Source organism: Harmonia axyridis, chromosome 5 (genome assembly GCF_914767665.1).
Source record: "Harmonia axyridis chromosome 5, icHarAxyr1.1, whole genome shotgun sequence".
Classification (NCBI taxonomy): domain Eukaryota; kingdom Metazoa; phylum Arthropoda; class Insecta; order Coleoptera; family Coccinellidae; genus Harmonia; species Harmonia axyridis.
Window position 1 is genome coordinate 17,966,286 of NC_059505.1, and position 18,523 is coordinate 17,984,808.

At 39.4% G+C, this 18,523-nt stretch overlaps 1 protein-coding gene across 1 annotated transcript; it reads right to left on the reverse strand.

Annotated features, from left to right (window-relative positions):
• Positions 1 to 16,876: 16,876 nt before the first annotated feature.
• On the reverse strand, positions 16,877 to 18,193 carry LOC123679938 (ribonuclease Oy-like). Its single transcript, XM_045617520.1, has 2 exons — positions 18,032 to 18,193; positions 16,877 to 17,975 (listed from the first exon to the last, which is right to left on the reverse strand). The coding sequence occupies exons 1-2, from the start codon at positions 18,091 to 18,093 to the stop codon at positions 17,171 to 17,173; spliced, it is 867 nt and encodes a 288-aa protein (XP_045473476.1). The 5' UTR covers positions 18,094 to 18,193; the 3' UTR covers positions 16,877 to 17,170.
• Positions 18,194 to 18,523: the final 330 nt, after the last annotated feature.

Sequence of the window (18,523 nt, forward strand, 5' to 3'; positions counted from 1 at the left end):
AATTTGAATCCAATCTAATACATTCTAAGAACAATAAAAAGTTTTTCAAATACGTCAGATCAACCCTTAATTCTAAAGTTGACATACCATTGGTTCGCAATTCTAGCAATACTCCTTGCTCCTGTCCCGAGGAGACGGCAAACGTCCTAGCTGATTCCTTTGCTGCCTCTTTTACAAGAGGAGCCCACCAACTTCCAAGATTGAACGTTGAGAGGAATTCTTCTGAAATAACAGAGTCTTCTTTCGACCCTGCAGTCGTTGAAGCCCATTTATCTGCACTCAATGTTAACTCCTCTCCTGGTGCGGATGGTATCACTGCTAAAATACTCAAGGAATGTGCCCAACCTCTTTCGTATCCTCTTTCTATTTTGTACAAACGTTCACTTCAAACATCCAGCCTACCCTCTGCTTGGCGTAATGCACTTGTAACGCCAATTTTCAAGAAGGGAGATAAACGTGACGCAGAAAATTATCGTCCAATTAGTCTGGTTCCGATTGTGGCAAAGGTGTGCGAGAAGATCATCTTGAGTGGTGTCCTTGAGTTTGCACTTAGCGGTAACCTTATTCCCGAATGTCAACACGGCTTCCTTCCTGGTAGATCAGTCATTACTAACCTCCTTGAGTGCGTAAACTCCTGGTCCGAGTCCCTTGATAAGGGCTGTCCAGTCGACATTGTTTATCTGGATTTTTCTCGGGCATTTGACCGTGTACCACATGATCTTCTCTTACATAAACTCGAACATCTTGGGGTCCGCGGCCGCCTGCTTTCTTGGATTGAAGCATTTCTTACCGATCGAACCTTCCAGGTTCGAGTCGATAAATCTCTCTCTTCGGCGAGACCTGTTGGAAGTGGAGTTCCACAGGGTTCTGTTTTGGGTCCACTACTTTTTCTCCTCTACATCTCTGATTTACCCAAGATCTTCAACTCTCAGTGTTCCCAATTTGCCGACGATACCAAATTATTCGGTAACCCCAACGTGGCAGCTCATCTGATTCAGGAAGACATGGAGAAATTGAACCATTGGTGCCAGGAGTGGAGGTTGCCTCTGAACTACGAGAAGTGTGTTGTTCTGCACTTGGGTGCTCGCAATCCCCGTCGTCAGTACTATATAAATAACAACCCCATCGCTACTTGTAGTAGTCATGCTGACCTTGGTGTAATTATGTCAGAGAATCTAAGCTGGTCCGACCACATTCTTCAAGCGGTAAACAAGGCCAAGAGAACTTTATTTATGGTTCAGAAAGCTTTTGGTAGATGTGATCCCTCCACCTGTGCTATCCTTTACAAACTTTACGTGAGACCCATACTGGAGTTTGCTGGCCCTGTGTGGAGTCCATCATTAAGTAGAGACTCGGCGTTGTTAGAGAGCGTCCAGCGACGGGCAACTCGTTTGCCCTACGGCATCTTACGTCCCAGTTATGGTGAAAGACTGTCCATCATGAATCTGTCCACGTTTGATGACAGGAGGCTGCGTGGTGATCTCATCATTACTTTTCGTGCTCTTCACAACATTTTTGGAGTTGACCTCAGTGGTCTCTTCAAGTTGAACCTGGACGACCGTCTGCGAGGTCACGCTTTCAAGCTGAGGAAGGAAAGTTTCAAAACATCCCAAAGACAGTTCTTCATCACAAACCGCGTGTTTACCGTTTGGAACTCTTTACCTTCATCGGTGGTGAACTCAGTTTCTGTGAACTCTTTTAAAAACAACTATGACACCTGGTTTCGTCGCGAGTGAGTGCTACTTGTGGAGCTGTGAATTACTTTTTCTTTTGTAATGCATTTTTTTTAAGTTTCGGTGTATTTTTTTCATATATTTCAATTTTTGTGAGTTTATAGGCTTGGCCTCAACTCTTTACCTTGTAATAATAATAATAATAATAATATATAAATATCGGGTAGAGCTCGGTCGTGTCCGGTCCTTGTGGTCTCCCTGGTTCTCGTCGAACTTCTGGTCCTCTTACACGTGATCCTTGGACCTGTCCTTCGCTTCCTAGGAATTTTCTCAGTACCTAAAAGAACAGCTTTTTGCATTATATTACATATATACTCACTAAGTCCCAGTTGCTTGATATTCCTCTTGAGATTTTTGGGCACTATTCCAGTTGTTGAGATGATAATTGGAATAGTTTTCGTTGATATCATTCCCCACTGGCGCTTTATCTGAAATTCGAGGTCCCTATATTTTGAATATTTTTCGACCTCCTTTTGTCGCAGGTTGTTGTTATTTGGTATTGCTACGTCAACGAGTAATGCTGTCTTTTGATGTTTATCGACTAGTAATATATCTGGTCTATTGTGAGGGACTGTTTTATCAGTCAAAACTGTACGATCCCAGTACAGCTTATTGCGTCCGTTTTCCAGGATGGTTTCCAGTCGGTACTTGTAGTATGGCACTTTTTCAGAATGAATTAGTGTTAATTTAGTTGCCATTTCTTGGTATAGTATCTTTTCAACTGCATCGTGTCTCTCTTTATATTCATTTCCTGCAAACATTTGACATCCTCCCGTGATATATTGTATTGTCTCATTTGTTGGACACCCATATCGGCATCGTTCGTCAGTAATAGTTCGATCCTTTATGATATGCCTGCAGTAATTTCTAGTTGAGATCACTTGATCTTGGGTGGCTAAAAGAAAACCTTCCGTTTCTGGGTACATTGCACCTGATGTGAGCCAATAGTTCGACACTTCAATGTCGACATGATCCTGGTTCACCTCGTTGAAATGTCTTCCATGCAGGGGGTTCCCTCTCCATCTTTCCAGTTTTTCTTGGTTTGTCTGGTGGTTGAATGAAAATTGCTCCTTGTGAAGTTGTAAAGGTGTTGATTCTTCTGCTTCACACAGTATTTTGTAGAGCTCTGATGTACTTGCTTGATCTCTGAAGTATTCCCGTAGGCTTTCTATCTGCCCACTAGCAAGTTCCATGATGTCCGTAAGACCTCTGCCTCCTTTTTTTCTCGGCAGTGTAGTCCTCTCAATGCTGCTTTTCGGATGGTGCTTGTTTGCTTTCGTCATCAACGTTCTCATTTTACGTTGCAAGTTTTCGATGTCTGTTTTGCTCCATGGAACTATACCGAACGAGGAGTATGTTAGAATTGAACATGCATATGTGTTGATGGCTCTCGTCATGTTTCTGCTGTTGAGGCCTGTCTTTAAGATTTTTTTGATTCTCCTAATGAACTCAGTCGTTAAGTCTTGCTTCATTCTTTGGTGGTTGATTCGTCGGTTCTGTTTCATTCCAAGATATTTATAAATATCATTCGACTTCATTGCTTCTATTTGCTGTCCATTTGCAAGAGTGATCGGTACATCTTGTATTCTTCCTCTCACTACGCTGAGAGTACGACATTTGTCCAATCCGAATTCCATATCTACATCTTTCGAAAAATGTTCCACTAGTTTGACCATAATTTCTAGGTGGTTCTTATTGCCTGTTATCAGTTTCAAATCATTCATGTACAGCAAATGATTGAGGATGGTAGTATTGTTATTTCCTTTAATGTTGAAACCCTTTTCAGTAGCGTTTAGCTGTTTAGAGAGTGGGTTCAGCGCCAAGCAGAACCATAAAGGGCTCAAGGAGTCTCCTTGGAAAATCCCCTTCTTAATTGGAATCAGTTTGGTTTTTATGTTTGCCGCGGAAAGCTCGATGTTCGTTTTCCAATTGTCCATTGCAAGCTTTAGAAAATTGGTTATAATTGGATCGATCTTGTACACCCCCAAAATTTTCTTCAGCCTGCCATGTGGAAGTGAGTCGAAAGCCTTCTTATAATCAAAATAAGTCATGAAAAGTTTTCTACGTTTCTTGAAGGCTTGGTTGCATATGATGGAATCTATTACCAGCTGTTCTTTCGATCCTTGTGCATTCTTGGAACATCCTTTCTGCTGTGTTGTAATTATTTTATTTTTCTCGCAATGTTTGTAGATACGAGATGCTAAACATGATGTGATGATTTTGTATATTGTTGGTAGGCATGTTATAGGTCTGTATTTTGATGCATCCATAGTGTTTTGAAAATTCTTCGGTATTAGGTAAGTGATACCTGTTGGAAAAATGTTGACATTTCTGTTGGATAATGTATTATGTTATTTATGTATTCGACTAGCCTGCCGTGCAGACACCAGAACTTCTTCAACCAGAAGTTGTGAATTCCATCTGGGCCTGGAGATTTCCAATTGTGGGTGTTCTTCAATATTTCCTGTAGTTCTTCAGACGTTATTACACTATGTGGCATTCTTTCTATGGTCTCACATGATTTCTCTTCTCTTTTTATCCAACGCGCTTTGGAGTTGAAAGGAGTTGGTATTGACAGTTGATCGGTCCAAAAACTCTCCATATCTTCGGCGCTTGGAGGACTCCCTAATTTTGTTGACGTTTGTTCATTAAGCATTCTATAAAATTTCTTTTCGGAGTTTTCAAAAATCATATTGTCATGTTTTCGTTTATAGCTCTCATTGTATCTTCTCAGTCGTTCAGAGTATACACTTAATTTTTGTTTGAGCGTATCTAGAGTTTCTTGAGCACTTCCATTGTTGGCGTCGTAGTTTGCATGTCGCCTATGGCGATCCATAATTGCTTCCACTATTTTTTGTAGTTTTCTCGACGGAGAACCTTTTTCAAATTGTGTTAACCTTTCTATATCTTGTCGGAGGCTATGTACTTTTGCTTCTAGCTTATTTTGCCAATGTGGTTTGTTATGCTGTTTTTTTTGTGCTGGTTGCTCACTTCTAGGTTTTGGCTTCACGCCGAGCACTGCTGATATTGTAGAGGCTGTACAGTAGGTAATAAGATGCAATGACTCTAGGTTCTGGTCATTCGAAAAAAACGGTGGAATTATCTCTTTGTTCATTATGTGCAGAATATGTGAGAGTTTTTTCGATGTCTTCAGTCTAGGAAGAATTGGTCGTTTAAGAGGATCAGTACCCTCGAATTCTATGAAATATCTATTCATTGTAACAGATAATTGCTCTAATAGATCTCTTCGACTTTCTTCACGGTTTTCCATAGTTGCAGTTTATATATTCCGCCATTGCTCATCTCTTACTAGTGCCAAATCTCCGCTGTTTTGTTCCTCAGTATTAATTTGTGCATTGGTGTTGTGTTGGTTTTCAGCACAATCGTAGTTTTCTTCAATTGTCACTTCGTTGTTAGTGGGGTTCCTATTCTGTAGCCTCAGTTGGACTTCATTTTTTATTGTGTTAAGTCTCTCATCGGGTACAAGTTTATTTCTCAATATGACCCGGTATTGGTCAGCTACTCTTTGTTCAGAAACTTGAAGTTCGGGATAGTTTCTGTGGAATTCTGCAAACAGCTTTTGCCGGTAGCCTATTTTATCCTCTTCCATATTAGTTACTTCATAGTATATGCGCATGATCGTTTCATTTATCGAACTTGTCCATTTCATGCGTCTTCTTGGTAGACCTGCTTGAGTGAGTGTTGGTTAGGGATCCTGCACAGCACCTTCAGCAGTCGGAGAAACACGTGTTATTCTTCTCCTAGAATGTTGAGATTGTGGAGGCGTAGCATTTTGTTCGACAGACGCCCGTCTCCTTAGCACTCTGTCACCGACGTCCCGCATACTGTCATGTCCAGCGCCGGCTCCAGACACGCCCTAACGAACCTCAGGCAGCGGCTCTATATTTCTATTCCTTAAATTCACCATCATTCATGGGTTCCTCCGTGTCGTGGAGGAGATGGCATTTGATCGCTTTTCACGATCCGCAGAGCTACGGTGGAAGAATTCTTGAGCTGCTTTCCACACGGCTTCGTCCGTTACCCTGGACAGGGACCCTTCGACAGGTTACAGCTTCCCGGGTCAGGGAGCTCCTGGAATCTGCGGTGGGCAGGAGTCGATTTAACTCTCCTGATAGGTGAATCGTTAGGGATTTCCTACCGCTACCCCGGATTATTATTATTATTATGATTATTATATAAAGGTATGAGTAGAGGTATAAACCTATAAACTCAATAACAGAAATGAAAATATGAATTCCACAGTACAAAAAAAAAAGGATAATAACACAACATGAACACTCAAGCACTGGCCCACCGGTCGAAACTGTTTTTGAAGGCATTCACGGATGGCGAGCCAACAATACTCTCCGGAAGGTGATTCCATAGGTCGAAAACACGATTGCAAAGAAAATACCCTCTGCAAGGCAGCCTGAACTTTTCCTTCCGCAACTTGAAACGATGTCCTCGAAGTCGCTGGTCAGCATTTAGTTGGTACAGATGAGAAACGTCTACACCGAACATACCATTAAGCGCTCGGTATGTGGTGATCAAGTCCCCACGTGTACGGCGGCTGGCAAATGATGGGAGGTCAAAGATAGTTAGTCTCTCCTCGTAGGATGGGCGGGACCGACCGTAAGGAAGACGTGTAGCTCGTCGCTGAATTGACTCTAGAAGCGTGGTATCACGGACTAGTGTTGGAGACCAGACAGGATCAGCGAACTCCAAGATTGGGCGCACGTAAGATGTGTATAGTGTCTTACAAACCTGTATGTCGCTTCGAGGAAAGGCTTTCTGAATCATATACAACACTTTTTTGGCTCTGTTGGTGATGTACAGAATATGCTCTGACCAGGATAGATTTTCAGAGATAATAACACCAAGGTCAGAATGCGTCTTGGTGGACTCGACCACGTTGCCTGATATATGATAAGCGGTCCTCGGATTGTTTTTGCCTATGTGAATCACTATGCATTTTTCAAGATTCAGTGGAAGGAACCACTTCCTTGACCACTCATGTAGGGCTCGAAGGTCATCCTGGATCAGAGCAGCATCAGAGACGGGATTTCCGTATATTTTCGTATCATCGGCGAACAGTGAGCACTTGATCCTCAACAGACCTGGCAGGTCCGAGGTATATAGGATGAATAGGATAGGTCCAAGTACCGATCCCTGGGGTATACCACTGGTAACGCTTCTGGCACTCGATAGGGAATCACCCACACGAACACGAAACATCCTGTTTGAGAGGAAAGAACTGATCCAGGCAAGAAGGGGGCCGCGTATACCAAGATTTTTAAGCTTCGCTAACAGTCGTTTGTGTGGTACCCGGTCGACCGCCTTGGAAAAGTCCAAATACACCACATCGACTGGAGTACCACTATCCAACATACTCGACCAATCGTCAATACATGTTAATAGGTTGGTTATTATAGATTGACCTGGCAGAAAACCGTGCTGACTGGCTGGAAGGAGATTGTTTTCCGTAGCGAAGTGAATTATCTGGTCGAGAATAATTCTCTCACAGACTTTGCCAACGATGGAAGTCAAACTAATTGGGCGGTAGTTAGAAGGATCCAGCTTGTCACCCTTTTTGAAAATAGGTGTCACCCTTGCTTCGAGCCATGAAGATGGAAGAGTGCCTGAAGAAAAAGATTTGTCGAATATAATAGACAAGGAATGGGTGAGACTGAGAGAGCAGTTCTTAAGGACAGATGCGGTAATGCCATCACAACCTGGCGAAGTAGATGCTCTGAGTTCAGAAAGATGCCTTGATATTAATTCGGGTGGAAAACTAACTGAGTTCAACTCATTTCTGGACTGCCAGAACGGTGCACCTGGAACAAAAGCTGGTTCGAAAATGAGGATGCAAAGCTCCTGGAGAACTCTTCGGCCATCTCCTGCGATGAGTCACAAATCATGCCGTCACTACCTCGAACTAGAGGCACCGAGAACTTAGTATTCATAGCAGACCTGATGTATTTGAAGAAGTGCTTGGAGTTTCCGGAAGAGGCATCCAATTGCTCTCGAATTTTCTCTTGGCGTCCAAAATTACCTTACCCAAAGCATTGGAGTAGTTGCGTTGAACCATAAAATCATCATCTCCTCCACTACGCAGATATCTCTGCCACAAAGCTTTTTTATGGCGAATCATCTGCTAAACTCTGTCGTCAATCCACGGCTTGGAAGGAATACATATCCTCGACGTCTCGTGCGAACATCTCTCAATCTCGGCAAACAGGCAATCATAAAAGGCCGTCCATGTCGTCTCGACGTCCATGGAAGGTGGTAGAATATCTTGCCAGTCAACCCCATCAAGACCATCACGCAAACGCTGAAAGTCAATTTGCTTCATCTTCTCAGTAGTTTTGGTGGCACACTTGGTGATACTCAATTGGAGCTGAGAGACCAGCGCTATATGGTCCGATTTATCGAATGGTGGGTCTTGAGTTATGGAAGAAACAAGATTCTCGTCATTAACGATGATCAAGTCGAGGAGGGACGGCACCTGCCGATGTCTATAGCGAGTAGGGAATTCAACAAGTTGGTACAAATTGGCGTCTCGGATAGTATCCACGAAAACGCCTGAGGGAGAGCCATACGATCTATCACTGGAGAGTGGCCAGTAAGCATCCGGCATGTTGAAATCTCCAGTCACATAGAGATTCTTTTTGGTAGTGCATCGTGCGTACTTGGCCGTGGCCTTTACACACAACCCAAGCTGAGACCTTCTGATTTGGAGGTGGATATGTCGACGAAAATGTTGTCAAGTCCAGGTAAATCAGCCGAGGAGACCTCAACACTGAAATTTTTCGTGATTTCATCAGCAATGTACAGGGTGGGCAAATAAGCGAGGAAAGCGGCTATATCTCAGGAATCACTCATCGTAGAGACTTGCGGTAAAAAATTTTACTACTAAAGTAAACAAAAGAAAACACTGGAAATTGTTTTGAAGTTCATACCTCCACCGCTAGGGGGCGTAATAGCTGTCGTCGAGTAGAAAAATGCATTTTACTCAAAAAATTTCCATATTAAGTTGGAAAAAAAATATCATCACTGTAAACCTTGGAAAATTGTCTATCTTTTCAAATTGTCACTTTCGATTTTGCGACATCAAATAAGGGTGGATGAAAGATATAAATCTAACTGATTGAAATGTCTGTAACTTCAGTTTGGCTCAATATTTTTGAGCAGATTAGATCTTATTTAAGAGATAACATCTTGTTGATTGAGGAAAAAATATACTCATGATGAATTTGATTCAGCTGCTTCCGATAGGGAGCGCTAAGTCAGAAGTTCATTGTTTGTTCATTTTTCTCCGAAATTTCAAATGTAATGATAGAATTTTCTCAACAGAAATAGAAATTTCATTCAATTTGCATGAAATAACCTGAAAGTCGCAGAGCGATAGCTTCAGGCGTTCTGGAGTTATGACCGAAAGAAGTTATTCCCAAACTGATGCACTGAAAATCCAAATTGTGTCTTTTGATTCTATGGACACACATCCCAGAATTCAAGGAAAGGAGTCTAATCAAAAACAATGTTTAATGGACCATATAAATGACCTGACTAAATATGACAAAATTTATTGTCGTAAGTGTTCGAATTGTCTTCCGTCTCGTAGCACACATTTTTCTAATCTTTGTTTTGTGGATAAAACTGCCGCTTCGATTTCGGCCGCTGATAGTTGTTGAATGGCATTTCGGATTCTATTTTGCATGTCTATTTTCGTTGTGGGTTGTGTTTGATACACAATGTCTTTTATGCGTCCCCATAAATAAAAATCGAGACACGTCAGATCTGGTGACCTGGCTGGCCAAGGAAATAAGCTTCCCCGTCCTATCCAGCGCCACAGGAAAGTTCCATCGATGTGGTTTCTCACATCAATTGCCAAATGAGCTGGACATCCGTCCAATTGCAGGAAAATGTTTCTCCTGGTTGCCAATGGCACTTCTTCTAATAAGATTGGCAAACCGTTAATTAAAAAATTTAAAAAAATAGCACCAGTTAATGGTCTATCAAAAAAGTGGGGCCCAATAATACGATTTTTTAAAACTACACACCACACGTTCAGGCTCCAGCGACCTTGGTTTTGCACTTCTCGCATCCAATGAGGATTTTCAACAACCCAATAATGTGAGTTATGTCTATTGACTCCCCCATCACTACGAAAGGTAGATTCTACGTTCCACAAAATTTTTGTTAAAAAATGCCTATCTTCCCTAATCATCCCCAGTATCCAGTGACAATGATTCAATCTATGATCGAAATCTTCATGATTCAGGGACTGATGTAAAGCAATATGGTAGGCATGTAGTCTGAAGAAAGAAACCACACGTAAATAAGTAGTCAAATAACAATGTTGTGATTTCACCTGTTGTCTTTTAGAATATTACGAACAGTAGTCCGTGATATACCCAAGTCGGCAGATAATGCTCTTGTTCCAATATGGCTATTATGCTGTATCAATGGTAGAACATTTATGATATTTTCTTCAGTTCTTCCTTTGCAACGCCTTCGAAATTTTGGTCGACGAAAACTGCCAGTATCCCGTAATCGCTGTGCCAATCGTGTAAAAACTCTTCTACCATAATGGTGTAATGAACTGGCCTGTAGTTGGGTGTTAATGTTTAAAAAAAAGGAACTTATTAGAAGAGCGGCTTTCTATAGTTCCGGCCAGTACAATTATTTTGAAATTAACACAATTTCTTTTTTATGAAAGAACCTTTCGTGCGTCCGGCTCATGCCCTAGGGCCTAGGATAAGTCTTATATTTGATCTTTTTCTAGGAGGTGATTCACTGAATGAGACCAAGTATTCTTGAATAACAAAGTTTAATAATTGTTTGGAATAATTAATGAGAAAATACAGTCAATAAAATTTGCACATTATGCCTATGGCAAACACCTTAAGAGTAAATAAGAAAAATAATAACACTCAACAATCTTGGACTAATTTTTTTATAATTTCGCGGAGAAAAATCAAACAACAATATATATAAAAATTAAATTAAATACCCTTACCCTGGATATCACAATCACTTCCAAACTGTTCGAATAAACCTTTCAACAAATTCCCTATTTGTACATTTCCTGAAACCGTTCCCGAAAACCGATTCGAACTGAACTCAACTTAGAACCGAACTTTAACTCAGAGCCGAATTCCCCTTTTTGGTCCCACCTTCGAACCGAACCCGAACTTTTAACTGTCTACCGAATTGAAAACTATTGTTTTTATAGTTGAATAATCGTCACCCTCCTTCTACCAAATTTTTTTTAGCGTCTATCTTCTTTTTCCTCCTGTCCAATCAGAGTGATTGTCCTTATGTACCCAGATTATTGGTTCCATCCCATGTTATGTACTATTGACATAGGGTTGTACCGTTAGCTCCGCCTAAAATCAGGAACCATTTTTAAACGTACCGCTGGTGGTCCATTCGAATAAAAACTGATTTTTATGTTCTAAGTTTTGGACCATTTAATCCTCCCTAGAGTTTTTACGACTGAATTTTTATTACTTTGACATCCTGTACAAATCTCTGAAATTGGAGCCTGGTTGTTTTATCGTTGGATACCGATATGTGCCAACCACCCTAGGGTGTTTATCTTAAGCCAGGATGAAGGAATTAATGCCTAATAAATGTGAGGGGTGACAACGACTTTGTTTGCGTTCACTCTACTGAGATAGAAACGGGAATTTGTTGAATATCCTTTCAATGAGCCTGTAGTAATTGTGAATTATTATTCACGTTCATTACAATGGTTGCGATCAGGATACCGCATCGCGTATTCTCTTTCAGCAATTGCCGCATTTTGAAAACAGCCGTGATAGACTACTATCATATCAGCGGCTTCTTCGCTAGTTATGGGCATTTTAATTACAATAATTCATCACAATATCAGGCAAATGACAACAATTGGCGTTTTATCCGTTAATTTGATTATCTGATAAAGCCACACCATATGTCCAGACTCCAGACTTGAGGAAAACAATTCTGACAAAATAAAAAAATTATAAAAAAACAATTTAATAATTTCTTCTGTGAAGGGAACATTGTGCAACAAGACGGAAGTTTTAACATTTGAGACAATGAATTGGAATTTCGTATTCGTTTTTCTTGAATTCTGGGATGTGTGTTCATAGAATCAAAAGACACAATTTGGATGTTCAGTGCATCAGTTTAGGAATAACTTCTTTCGGTCATAACTCCAGAACGCCTGAAGCTATCGCTCTGCGACTTTTAAGGTTTTTTCATGCAAATTGAATGAAATTTCTATTTCTATTGAGAAAATTCTATCATTACATTTGAAATTTCGGAGAAAAATGAACAAAATAATGAACTTCTGACTTAGCGCTCTCTATCGGAAGCAGCTGAATCAAATTCATCATGAGTATATTATTTCCTTAATCAACAAGATGTTATCTCTCAAATAAGATCTAATTTGCTCAAAAATGTTGAGCTAAACTAAAGTTACAGACATTTCAGTCAGTCAGATTTCTATCTTTCCCCCACCCTCATTTTATGTCGCAAAATCGAAAGTGACAATTCGAAAAGATAGAGAATTTTCCAAGGATTACAGTGATGATATTTTTTTTCCATATTAATATGAAAATTTTTCGAGTAAAATGCATTTTTCTACTCGACGATAGCTATTACGCCCCCTAGCGGTGGAGGTCTGAACTTCAAAACAATTTTCAGTGTTTTCTTTTGTTTACTTTAGTGATAACATTTTTTACCGCAAGTCTCTACGATGAGTGGTTCCTGAGATATAGCCGCTTACCTCGCTTATTTGCCCACCCTGTACATGCATACACCACCGTGGCCAACAGTAGTCAAACTGTCTCGTCTAAAGAGAACATAACCAGGAATTTCAACAAGATTATCAGCAATGCCAGAATGAAGCCAGGATTCGGTTAATAGAATAAAAGTAGGTTTTGAGTTATGGGCACAGTACTGTAGATGATGGATTTTCGAATAAAACGACTGAATGTTGGTATAAAGAATGGACCATGTGACAAGAGTGCTCTTCAGTATTTCTGCTCAGGATTACTTGAAGTGATAACAATATAGGGGGATGCACTAATATACTTGATATCAAGATTACTTTCACCGGCTTTCTTTCTTCGTTGTTATTCAGCGCGCAAATTGTTTAGCTCAGTTATCTGCTTAGGAGTTTCATCATCTGACATAGAAATATTCTTCAATTTCGGGATATTCATCAACGTCTTTCTTCTACGCAAGATCTTCTGAACCACTAACGGATTCGTGAATGAAACTTTTATAGGTCTCGGGCGCAATGATGGGGTAGATGAAAGCTTTCCCAGTCTGAATTGGTCCAACTTGAAACCGCTGTAAGTTGTGTCGAAGTGATCAATAATCTTAGTTACAGAAGTAGCGTCCACTCCTGGATCTGCCTCAGGTAGCCCACGAATGATGATGTTATGTGACCGTCAAAATTGTTCAAGAGTCTCCTGCTGACCAAGACCAGCAGATCAAACTGAGCTGCTGGACACGATGGCAACCGCCCTTTCCCTGATATCAGACAATGCAGACTCACAAAGATGTAGAACAGTTTCAAGATCATTGGTTCTGCAAGATAAATCCGTCAGGTTCTGCCCGAAAGTCTTCATTTCAGAGTCGTGCCTGTCCAAAGCAGCGTCGTGCCTAGATAGAGCAAGTGAATGCTCTTCTAGCCTGAGTGTGTGGTTCTCCAGTATATCTCTACACTGCAAAATATCATCCCTCAGAAGATGTTGTGATTGTTTTATTTCAGCGATGTCGCGAGACATTTCTGACAGTTTAGCCAGCAACACATCGAACTGATGGGACGACAAATCCACGTTACCAACATCCGATGAAGCGGAGGTGTGCCTGCTGCGAAGGGCACGACCTTCCTTGCTACAGTACTTACAGGACCATTTCCTGGGCGCAACTGCCGGGTCAGTAGGTGATAGTTGCAAACATTTAAAGTGGAATGCCTTAGAGCAAAGAGTGCAAGCAATGGGTTCGCGGAAGATTCTCCTTCGGAGCAAATGTGGCACTTACTCACATTTACACTCATAGCCCCTTATTATCGTCTGCAATAAAATGTGAAAATTGTTCACTCTGCTGCCAAAAGAGGAGAGGTAAAAGGATATGACTATTCTTCACTCACTTGGGCCCTTAAGAGAGGCTTCTAACAGACAGGAAGGCCTCGGAGAAAAAGGTGAAACAAATAAGAGGTAGAAAATGTGAGCGAAAGGAAAACAGCTAAAGTGCGTACGAAATTGACGCTCCCTGAAATAGTCGAGCGACGTACTACCACTCGTTGACTGAGCGGTACTGGTTGGTTCGGTTGGTGAATCCGCGATCGTCAGCTGTCGCGTCGATAAGATAACAGATGGGGTAGGGGACACGCAGAATCAGATGACTGTATCAGGAGGGGATCACCGGCAGCCAATGTTATTAGAAAACAAAATAAAAAATTGTAAGATTATTTACGCAAATAAGGGCCGTAACCAAGCGATCACAATAAGACCCCTACCCTAGTGAGAACAGCGTTCAAAGCACACAAAGAAAAACAAATCTTGATCTATATTCACTTCGTAATCTCTGAAAAACTTCGCAAGATACGACAACACGTTCGCACACCACGCAATATCAAACAATTATTGTTGCTTGTTGCCTATGGCAAGACGTGCAAGTTGTTGGGGTATCCATTGTCATGATGTTCTTTTTATACCATCTTGTATTTAGTACTCCATCTTGACACGTCATCACAAATCCCTCCGTCTCTGACTTAAGGCTAGCTGACTTTAGAAAGGCGAAAGACAATTCTTCAGACAGGTCCTGGTCTTTTAAACTCCTGAAATATATGGAGTGCAAGTTCTTACTATATGATGTTCGAGTAATGTATCCGACTGAGACTTTCGGATCAGTCTTGCTAGGCTTCTTTGCTCCTTTTGAGTGATCGGTGTTCCAGCGAGCTCAGGATTGATCGATACGCCCGTTATGCTGAGCTTCTCCACGGCCCTTTGTGCAGCTCGGAAAAAGAAGGCTCCATAGTTCGCAGTTTCATGCTGAGTAACAAATTTCAGAAGCTGATCTTCACTTCTTAAAATCCTTACTGCCATTTTCAATGTTTGTTGATAGTGTTGATATTCCAAACATTGCAATCTTCTACCCCCCTGGCTTAGGGGAAGGTATATCCTCTGTATTGAACTGTTGGGATGTAGACTACGATTGATGTTCATCGTTTTCCTTGTTAACCTATCAAGATCGAGGAGTTCGTTTACCGTCCAGTTCACTACCCCGAAGGAGTAGGTGAGAATCGGGATGGCTAACATATTTGTAGCAGATACTTTGTTCTTTCCCGACAGCTGCGATTTCCAAATGTCTCTCAGCTTCTTTTTGTAGCTGGCTGTTAAGGAATCCTTTATCTGGGCTGTCTCCAGTACTATTATTATTATAGTTATTATATGTATATAATATATATTATATAGGTTATATATTATTATTATCCCCATAAATATAATCTAAAATTTCATGTGCTATCAGTGTTTACCTCGATAAAAATAATGATCATCGATAAAATGCAGGGAACATACCTTCATATTTCTTGTCGTTGGTTTATCGATTTTGAGTTTCAGTTGCCAAGCTTTTTGTCGATCCATCAGCACTTTACTCCCCAATTTCCCTTCTACCCAAACACGATAGCAATTTTTAGTAATATTTTTGTAACCAGAAATAAAGCAGCGACTAGACGTTCAAGGCCTACTTCGATGTCAATAATTCCTGAAAGGACTGTACCTAGGGTGGTTATAATGATTGATTTAGGATTACCTGGAATGTTTTCTAATCGACGATAATTTTTTTTAAATGATTCGCGTTAGTTTTTAAAATCCAATTTTGGCTGCGTAGATGGTTAAAATTGACATATGTGCGCAGACCTATTAGTTTCGGATCACCTTAAAGGTGGTCACTACAATTTTTTCAAAATGCCCTTAAAAAAAATGTCAATGAGTCCATTTTTTCAAATGGCACGCCCCGAATATTTTTTGCCTGTCGGATAGCCTAGTGAGTAGACTTCATTTTTTGTCTGGACATGTTGTGCCTAAAATGAATGATTTTCAAAATGCTTCGCATTTCATATTTTGTCCTGGGTGCTGGCAATATATTTTCTTTATAGGTACTATGGTACAAGATCTGCGATCTTGAAGGATAATTACTTTCAATTGTGTAAACTAAGAAAATATCTTTGTTCTTAAAAAAATCAATGGTTGAGATTATTAAATCCCTCATCTGAATATTTTTTACATTATGTGAAGTTCATATAATATAATTCCAAGACCAATGACCTACTTGATCATTCTGCATATGGCATAAAATCTCTCAAGGGTCAAGGTCGTACCTCGGAAAAAATTTCAAGGTGGGACCTACCCCATAACAGCTGAACAAAATAAGATTCTGTATATTTGAACGAATTTTTTTTCTATGGCTAATCTCTGAATAATCATATTATATTTCCTAATGCGTTCGAATCGCAACTATCAATTTATTTTCTCATACCAATCATATGGAATTTGAGTTGAACTCTAACACATATCCCCATTATTACAATCCATCAATATTTTTTTTATTTTTCTCCATTGAAATGAATTAGGTTATCAAATTCTCAAAATAGGAACATCACTGTAATATGGCAAACACCAAATACTTAGCTCGTATCTAGTTCCCCAAAGAAACTCTGTGGCTGGATTTGTTATATTATCAAAACAAAACATTCATTAGTTATTCCAGAACATAAAAAACATTTTAGTTTGAAGAAATAAAATTTAAAAAAATCATTGGGTAAGTGATATATTCACTATACAATCACTAGTAATGAAAGGTTTTGTGAATAATAATTTTTTGAGAAACAATAGTCACTTGATGTAGATAAATAATTCCCTACTAAGTATGTCTTATTAATTATTGTATCTCAGGTAAATTAACAATGTAAACTATATTTTTAGCTGTTATTGGAATGGATAATTTGACCACATTCGTTTCAAATACAGATAAAAAATAATCCATTTTTAATGTTTCAATAGCATGTGTATTTCATTTCTTATTTTTGAAATAACTTTTTTTTCTTTTTCAAAAATTAAGAGAAATAAAATGGTATATAACAATTTCAAAGGATATATTTTCATTCTTCACCTTTACCTTCAAAATTGTATGAAGGCAGTCCCAGTTAGATTTAGATTATTAGTTGAAGTACATGGAAATAATATTCTAACATAGCTTCTTTCAAGAATAATTGAAAATTTTCATTATAAACCGATTCCATTTTACAGAGTGTAAAACTCGAAACCACAACAATCCATGATACATCTTAAGAATAACCATACCTCTCATAAAAATATATGATATCTTATAAAGCAATCATCACTATGAAATTACAGGAACTTTCAATTATTTTACAATGTGAAGCGAATCAAAAGCTTTATGAGAATGTACCACTCATATAATATTTCTTCCTTAGAAATAATTTCCTGAGGATCTATATAATAACCATCAACACTGGCTTCTGCCATCACGCCTGGAATATCTTTGAAATACTTTATTGGCCTTTTCTTACTGCAATTACTTGGTTCCAAGTTTTCTGTAGTGCAATTTATCAATCCAAATGATTTATCAAAACATAGTCTTACCTCACTAATTAAAGAATCTTTTGTTTTAGAATCAACTACACATTGAATTTGAGGTGTTACATGTAATTGTTTCACTATAGCATTACTGAAATCATCTATTGTATAATTATTCATATTTGGAATTATATTCGATTCCGAGAGAATAGATAATATATCATACTCTTTATGCAAGTCTAGACCTTGATGAAAATAATTATACACACTATTTAACAATGGCAAACTAGATGCACAAGTCCCGTGTTTATTCCATTCATGTGACCAGAATGAGTTCACTTTAGTGTTACCCTCAATGTTGGTCCAATAGTTGTTCAGATCATCGATCATTGGCTGTAATTGATCCGGGTCAAAATGAATGGATGAATTGCAATTGTTAGGTCCGTTTGTACCTGATTTTGTAGGCCACAAACCATGCACTAACCAAGTATCAGGATCAACAGGAAGTTTGCAATTATTGTTTTTAGCTTTTTCTTCCCATTCTATACAAGCAGAAATAGCCCACCTTTGAGAGAACATCAAGTAATCCCAATCTGATTCATCGTGGAATATATCATTGTCGTTTGATTCGCCAAGGCTGAAAATTGATTCATGTAAAGAGTATTTCATTGACTGAAATGAACGATTACTCACTTATAATGAACATTGAACAATGATATTGTAACAATAATGAAAATAGCTGATCGATTACCCATAACTGATAAGAAACTATAAATTTTAACTTTACGATTACTCTAGTTACTACATATTTATCAACAATAGTCACAGCTGACGTTATTACTTATCAGTCATAGACCTAATATTCATAGATATTAGGTGTTTTCGATTACCGAACACTAGAAAGCAGAATCGGTATATACGAAGGAGAAATCGGTATCAGTAATTCGGTAGAACCTAAAGTAAATCATTTTTGAGCGTTCCACTGACAAATCACTGTATCATTTCGTCACCTTGTCTGTAGTTTCGGAATTTTAAGCCGACAATTGCCTCAAACTATTCGATTCGACTCACTGATGACGAATTCGGGGTCAAATTCAAGAATATTATCCTGTCTGGCAGTAAAGTGTACACAATAATTCTCGAACAAAAAGACCTAAAAACTAGACATTATCAGAAAAGGTTTGG